General features: G+C 40.2%; 3 protein-coding genes across 3 annotated transcripts; 1 reads left to right on the top strand and 2 right to left on the bottom strand.

Annotated features, from left to right (window-relative positions):
- Positions 1-9: 9 nt before the first annotated feature.
- Positions 10-932, bottom strand: LOC148232565 (transmembrane protein 134). Its single transcript, XM_088192632.1, has 2 exons — positions 809-932; positions 10-736 (listed from the first exon to the last, which is right to left on the bottom strand). The coding sequence occupies exons 1-2, from the start codon at positions 901-903 to the stop codon at positions 388-390; spliced, it is 444 nt and encodes a 147-aa protein (XP_088048758.1). The 5' UTR covers positions 904-932; the 3' UTR covers positions 10-387.
- A 556-nt stretch (positions 933-1,488) lies between these two features.
- Positions 1,489-3,967, top strand: LOC148232566 (putative ATP-dependent RNA helicase DDX55 homolog). The gene is made up of 5 exons (XM_088192625.1): positions 1,489-1,656; positions 1,715-2,110; positions 2,171-2,649; positions 2,712-2,940; positions 3,281-3,967. Exons 1-5 carry the CDS (start codon positions 1,558-1,560, stop codon positions 3,890-3,892), a joined length of 1,815 nt encoding a protein of 604 aa, XP_088048751.1. The 5' UTR covers positions 1,489-1,557; the 3' UTR covers positions 3,893-3,967.
- Arc42 (Activator-recruited cofactor subunit 42) lies at positions 3,907-7,191 on the bottom strand. The gene is made up of 6 exons (XM_088192631.1): positions 7,152-7,191; positions 6,879-7,071; positions 6,439-6,807; positions 5,962-6,377; positions 4,217-4,459; positions 3,907-4,144 (listed from the first exon to the last, which is right to left on the bottom strand). Exons 2-6 carry the CDS (start codon positions 6,919-6,921, stop codon positions 4,001-4,003), a joined length of 1,215 nt encoding a protein of 404 aa, XP_088048757.1. The 5' UTR covers positions 6,922-7,071; positions 7,152-7,191; the 3' UTR covers positions 3,907-4,000.

A 7,191-nucleotide genomic window follows, 5' to 3' on the forward strand; every position in this document is an offset into this window, starting at 1 on the left:
CCACTCGTGTTCCTTTCCAACGTACGCTCGGGTACGTTTCCCTTTAATAAAACCGCCTTTGGTACATATTTAAAAACACATTCACAAACGTATAAATAATAATAAATCTATAGATAAACACAAATCGTGAGATGAGTTTTTTCATAATTCATACATACATACATACATATTACAAATACATGTCATTGATATAAAAATACCTATTTGATAAATAAATTTTAGATGAGATCGTCTTACGTCGTTACGAGATGGCAATCGATAAGTAAACGAGTAAAATGCGTCGAGCGATATTGCACAAACAAGAGTAAAATCGATGGCGTCCTTAGATATTTACAAATAAAACAAAGTAAAATACGAACGTATATCATAAGATGCGAGTCTTAGCGTCTACCTCGTGAAGAGCGGCAGATGGTAGAAGTCGTAGCCGCGTCGACCCCTGGCCGCCAGCCATATGTAGACGACGTGGTAAGCGCCCGGCAGGAAGAGGATGAGGCCGGCGAAGAGGAACACGGCCCCGATCTTGCCGTTGTACTTCGCCGAGAGGAACAGGAACGCGCTGCCTACGAGCAGGGCGGCGCCGAGCAGCAGCAGCGCGACGGCGCACGACACCGTCTTCCAGTTCTCCTTGACCTTGGGGTGCTTCCAGCAGCAGGCCTCCGTCGGCGTCGCGCCGGCGTACTCGTGGATTAGCGAGTCCGAGTCCTTGGAGGCGGTGTCGTCGGCGCACTTGTACGTCCTGAAACAGATGCGGTCAGCGGTCAGCGGGCGGAGCGAGACGAAGCGCCGCGTAGCCGAATCCTGCACTCACCTGGCCAAAGGGTGCGTCTGAGGCCCCGACGGTGAACTCTGCTCCTCCTCGAAGGCGTCGTCGATCGAGAAGCGCTTCTCGTGCGGCCGAGACATGCCATCGCCGTGACACTTCGTCGTGGCCCAAAGCGAGCGAATCGCGCCCTTGTGCGCCAATGTAAATATTTCTAAATTATCCCTTGGAATAGTATTTTCTTTGTTTTTAATCATTGAATAGCTAGTTAACATTAAATTGCTGGCAGACCAATGTCATTTATTGCCAAAGTTCGATGCTTGACTACATGATTATATCAGCCAAACTCCGACCCTTTTCTACAAATTGTCAGAATTCTTATAATGATGCCATGTCAAATTCTAAACATTGGCGCCACGTTGCTGATCAATTTCAAGACCCTCAGGAAAATATTATATAAAAGAATAGTAGAAATAATGTAGGAACATGATTTTATGTATGTAGGTCTTTATAAAAAAAATTGAAATTCCGACATCTGAGCCGATCCTGATTGCACGAAACACTTATTCTGCATTTAGGTCATTTAGGTCTACAGACGTATGGTTGAAAGAAGTTTTAATTTGTGTTTTATTTTTAAGTTTTAAACTACTTTCATTGATAATTATTAGGAATAATGTTAAAACCATTTTAATTTTCAATTATTGACGGTAACTTTAGACCAAAATATCAATGGCTGATGTGAAACGTCAAAACAATGCGGTTGACAGTATAACCTAAAATTTGTTTACCTCTTGAAAATGGCTAATTTACAATGGGACTCCGTATCGCCGAAGCTCAGCGATTGCGTAGTTTCGTGTATAAAAAGCTTGGGCTTCGCCAAAATGACCAACGTGCAGGTATGCTCTACAATATATCAATATCGACACGCAGAATTACAGAATTTAAACTCGATAGGCCGCGACGATTCCCCTGCTGATAGCCAACAAAGACGTGGCCGTCGAAGCGGTGACCGGTTCGGGCAAGACGTTGGCGTTTCTGGTGCCGCTCGTCGAGATCGTCCTGCGGAGAGACGCGTCCGATCCGTGGAAGAAGTACGACGTTGCCTCCGTGATCGTGTCGCCGACGCGAGAGCTGGCCGTTCAGATACACAAAGTTTTGGAGACCTTCTTGGCGTCCCCCGAACTGAAAAAGTTCACCTCGAGATTGCTAGTAGGCGGCAATCCCGTCGAAGAGGACTTTAAACTTTTGAGAGAGGGCGGGGGACACATTTTGGTATGCACTCCCGGACGACTAGAAGATTTACTCACTAGGAAGTGCGAATTTATTCTCTCCTCACACATGAAGACTATGGTGCGTATTTTTATTAGTTTTCGCTCTATTACGTTTCAATATTTGCATCGTTCCGCTTAGGAGCTGCTAGTGCTGGACGAAGCCGATAGACTGCTCGATTTAGGATTTTACACTACCGTGACGACCATCCTCGGCTATCTGCCTCGGCAGAGGAGAACCGGTCTGTTTTCCGCGACTCAAACTAAAGAAGTAAAAGATTTGGCTAGAGCGGGGCTCCGCAATCCGGTCATCGTCAGCGTGAAAGAAAAGATGTCTCAAAATACACCAATGTTGCTGGAAAACTTTTACACCATCGTCGACCCTGAAGATAAATTGATCGTTCTCGTCAGATTCATCAAGGAGCGAAGCATCAAAAAGGCGCTGCTCTTTTTGCCGACGTGCGCTTGCGTCGATTATTGGGTCAGCGTTTTACCGACGCTGCTTCCGAATCTAAAGTTGTTCGCCATTCACGGAAAGATGAAGAGTAAACGCTTGAAGATAATTGAATCGTTTCAAAACGCCGAAGATGCTCTCCTTTTGTGCACTGACGTCATGGCGAGGTGGGTTCGACGATAGTCGCGTTTATATTGAACGCATAGTGATTATTTTTTTTAATTTACAGAGGCATTGATATTCCGGCCGTAGATTGGGTGCTTCAGTGGGAGCCTCCCTCGGACGCCGCGTCGTTAGTGCATCGTGCCGGTCGAACTGCGCGAAACGGCGAGACGGGTAGATCTCTACTGCCATTGCTGCCTTCGGAAGATTCATACGTAGATTTCGTCGAACGCAATCAAAAATTCAAATTGGAAGAAATCAAAATTGAGACGGTGAACAAAGAAAAGAGAAATAAAGTAAGCTTGAAATTATGAGTGCATAGCGCAAAACAAACATCTAATATAGGATTATCTACCATTGACTTATTAAAATCTCATGTTTTTTAAATCATAATCCGTTTTGTTGTAATTGAATTGAATGTTTATAATCCTAATGTTGCGTAAAACCAGATTCTATTATCCAGCTTTTTTATTTTATTATTGTACTTCTCAATAGTTTTGTATTTTTATTTTCATTATATTATTTTATAAACCAACATTTTTATCAACAAATTACCTTAAAATTTATATTAAATAGATATTGCTTTTTACGAATATTATGTGTTAGTATTTATTTCATGATTCTTATTTTTTAAAGGTGCTGAAAACCTTACGCGGAATGCAGCTGAAAGATCGTTCTATTTTCGATAAGGCAGTTAGAGCGTTCGTCTCTCACGTCCGCGCTTATAGCAAACACGAATGCAGTCTGCTATTGAGAGTCAAGGATCTCAACTTGGGCCTATTGGCCAACTGTTATGGCCTGTTAAAATTGCCAAAGATGCCAGAAATCGTAGACACTCATCGACAGGAGTTCAGAGAGCCCGAAGAAGAGATAGACTTTAATAAAATTTCATACAAAGACAAACAGAAAGAGGCGAGCAGGCGGAAAAAGTTGAAAATATTCGAAGAGACCGGTCTGTGGCAACGTAAAAATGACACCAAAAGGGCAAAGCAGACCGTTTCGTGGAACTTGTCTAAGGAGTTTAAAGAAGATAAGAAGCAAAAGCGAAAAGATAGGAAGGAGAAGAAGGAAAAATTTAAAAACACCCAAGACGGCGGCGTCGTTAAGAAGAGCAAGAAGCGACGAGTGCAAATGTCCAACGAAGAAATGGAGGAACTCTTGAAAGATGTAGCTCTATGTAAAAAGTTGAAAAAGAAAAAAATATCTCAGGAAGATTTTGACCGCGAGTTCGGCCTGGACGATGATTGATTTAAAACAAAATATTTGTATAAATACATGAAATATATTATATTTGTTATAAAAATATATAAAGAAAAAATTCAATTCAGTCTCTCGAGATTTAACAGATGGATCTTTTTACAATCCGTATTCCTTTATCAGCTGTCCGGCTATGACGAGCCTCTGAATTTCGGACGTTCCTTCGTAGATTTCTGTTATCCGAGCGTCCCGATAGTAGCGTTCGGCGGGCATGTCGCTCACGTAACCCATTCCTCCGAGTACCTGATATAATTGAAAAGATACAATGAGAGATAGGTATGAGAGTTTTGCTTTAGTTATGTGAATCAATTTTACCTGAATGCATTGATGAGAGGCAAATGTAGCTGCTTCCGAAGCCGCCAACTTAGCCATGGCCGCTTCTTTGGAATACGATTTCTTGTTGTCTTTTAACCATGCGGCCCTCCAAGTGAGCAATCGAGCGGATTCCAGCTTCAGAGCCATATCGGCTAACTTTTGTTGAATTGCTTGCAATTTCATAATCGGTTTACCGAAAGCTATGCGCTTTGAAGCATAATCCATAGCCAGATCCAAGGAAGCCTAGTATTTTCAATTAAAAATGATAGCATTAATAAAAGTTACAAAAGCAATACATAATAAAAAAAAAATATAAATCAAATTCATTCTAAATTAGGCATAAGAGATTATATTTACCAAGTTGCCATATTTTTGCTTTCATTTGCAAAAGTTGACAATTGCTATTCATTCGAGTCAGTAATTTATGCACTGGTGACAATATTATTACCGCTATTGTTATCTTGACTTTTGACATTTCGTATGTTCATTATTTATATACTGATAATTGTATTCTTGACTGATATGTTCGTTTTAATTTGTATTGATTAATACCTTTTTTATTTCATTGTGAAAAAAAACAGTGTCATTTTGCTGGGAATGATTTTGTTTTTGTATTTGTCTATTTTAGTGTTAGTACTGAAGAAATTTGAGCTTTCGGTCTATATGGAACCCTACATTGTTTGAAATGTGCTTGTACAATTTTTTTAATAATTTATATACAAATGTTATTTGGGATGCTTGCATCACAAGCATCCCAAGTCATAGAAAATCAGGAAAAAAAAATTTCACTATGATGAAACAATGATAAAAATATATGCAAGGTGTAGATAAAAATAAAATTCTTATCATTAGAAATGGTTTAAATAGATGGTTTATTATGTGGAATAACTAAATCGCCTAAAAGTAAATACACATAAATACAACTGTAAAAAAATGGAAACAACCATTACAGACCAGGAAAATACTGATAAGCTTGCTTGCGCTTTTTCTATATATTATGAACTCACTTAAAATTTTAAACATTCAAAAACTGATAGCATATATACTAGGTTGATAAGAAAAATAGAAACATCCACAGTAGATAACGATCTAATTGCAAATTGATTTTTTTATTATACAAATAATTAATCAGACTTTTTTATGGGGTTATGTTAAGTCATGTCAACGCCAACAAACCCGAAAAGTTGGAGCACCTAAAAACCAACATCTGCCAAGTTATAGCCGAGATAGATACGGCGCAAAATGTACGAAAAAGTAATCGAAAAGATCGGCTGCTGCAAAAGATCCAGAGGCAGTCATTTAATTAATAAAATATATAAAAAAAAACCCCGAAGATTTTCTTTAAAAAGTTGGGAAACTGAAGTTGGATCATCCTCAAGAGAGAGAGACTTCATATATGAGAGTATTGGTCAAAGTATATTCAAACCGAATTTTGATCAATAAGAGGGCGCAAAAACAATTATCACTTCTCAGAAGTCAAAAATTAACGTCAAAAGCAATAAAATCGTGTCGGCGCCGTCGCAGTGGGAACGCTCGGTAACGAGCGTTCCGACTGCAACGGAAACTGCACGATTTTATTGCTTTTGACGTGGATTTTTGACTTCTGAGAAGGGATAATTGTTTTTAGTATTAAAAAAACGACAAATGACATCCCTGTATATATTATATAAATAATTTTGTTGATATTTTTAGTAGCATTATGACCCATGGTAATAATAGATTCCACAAAATATTATCATACTGACTTGAGCGATTCCGAGGGCTTGAGCTGCGATTCCAATTCTCCCTCCGTCTAACGATATCATGGCAATTTTAAATCCGGATCCCGGCTCCCCGAGGATGTTTTGTTTGGGAATAGAGCAATCTTCGAACATGTACGTGCAGGTGGACGATCCTCTGATTCCTAGTTTGTCCTCTTTTTTGCCGAGATCGAAGCCTTTCATCGGTTTGGGTACGATGAAAGCCGAAATTCCTTTATGTTTTAAATTTTTGTCGGTGGTGGCGATGACGATGGCAGCGCTGCTTTCGTATCCGTTGGTGATCCAACATTTGGTGCCGTTCAATTCCCAGCGGTCGCCGTTCAACTTTGCGGTGGTGGACGCCGCTCCGGCGTCCGATCCGTTTCCGGGCTCGGAGAGAGCGAAGCTTCCGATTTTAGAACCTTAAATTGATTTTACATATACATGTTTGTTAAAGAAAGAGTAAAGATTATTTGAGTTTACCGTTGACGTACGGCTTTACGAATTCGTCTATTTGTTTCTCCGTTCCCCAAGATAGCAGAGGACCGAGGTAGAGCGAATTGTTGACAGACATGATGACGCCGCAAGACGCGCAGCCCCGAGATACTTCCTCCAGAGCTATGGCGTAGGCTAAAGTGTCCAGGCCGCTTCCTCCGACGCTCTCCGGAGCGGCGATCGCCAGCAGCCCCAGTTCGCCCATCTTTTTCACCTGATCGGCTGGAAACAAATGCTCTTTGTCGTGTTTCGCCGCTTTGGGCTTCAATTCTCCTTCGGCGAAATCCCTGCATGTCTTCTGGAGCATCTGGTGCGTTTCTGGCAGCGAAGACAGAGAGGCGATGCCTCGACGAAAGTCTTAAAGAATAATGATACGATTATATATCGACTGTTAAGAATAAATCTTACAGAAGCAAATGTATACTCACTAGAATATCTAACGACGTACCTAGAACACACGTTGAAAGCCATTTCGATATTTCGATAGTTACTTCAATGATAACTTAATCAGCGACGAATGACTCCGTCAACCTTTGAATCTGCGATATTTTTGGCCTTAAAAAAATATAGGCCACTTCGATTAAAATATCTTTTTAAAAATAGATCTTATTTATTTTTTGGCTAAAATCATAAAAAGTTATTATGATTTAGTTGTTTGGTTTATTATTGATAAAAGTGAATATTAGTAGAGTAAAAATAACTGCAGTCAATCAACAACTTTTGCAAATACTCTCAATGACT

This window comes from Plectrocnemia conspersa, unplaced genomic scaffold (assembly GCF_051122295.1).
Source record: "Plectrocnemia conspersa isolate PC_06_02 unplaced genomic scaffold, ASM5112229v1 ptg000009l, whole genome shotgun sequence".
Classification (NCBI taxonomy): Eukaryota; Metazoa; Arthropoda; class Insecta; order Trichoptera; family Polycentropodidae; genus Plectrocnemia; species Plectrocnemia conspersa.

Coding starts and splice junctions, on each gene's coding strand:
- LOC148232565 (XM_088192632.1), bottom strand. CDS start 903: ATGTCTCGGCCGCACGAGAAGCGCTTCTCGATCGACGACGCCTTCGAG. Junction 737..808: donor CAGACGCACCCTTTGGCCAG/GTGAGTGCAGGA, acceptor CATCTGTTTCAG/GACGTACAAGTGCGCCGACG.
- LOC148232566 (XM_088192625.1), top strand. CDS start 1,558: ATGGCTAATTTACAATGGGACTCCGTATCGCCGAAGCTCAGCGATTGC. Junction 1,657..1,714: donor CCAAAATGACCAACGTGCAG/GTATGCTCTACA, acceptor TAAACTCGATAG/GCCGCGACGATTCCCCTGCT. Junction 2,941..3,280: donor ACAAAGAAAAGAGAAATAAA/GTAAGCTTGAAA, acceptor TATTTTTTAAAG/GTGCTGAAAACCTTACGCGG.
- Arc42 (XM_088192631.1), bottom strand. CDS start 6,921: ATGGCTTTCAACGTGTGTTCTAGGTACGTCGTTAGATATTCTA. Junction 4,460..5,961: donor AAGCCCTCGGAATCGCTCAA/GTCAGTATGATA, acceptor TGAAAATACTAG/GCTTCCTTGGATCTGGCTAT. Junction 4,145..4,216: donor CCTCTCATCAATGCATTCAG/GTAAAATTGATT, acceptor CAATTATATCAG/GTACTCGGAGGAATGGGTTA.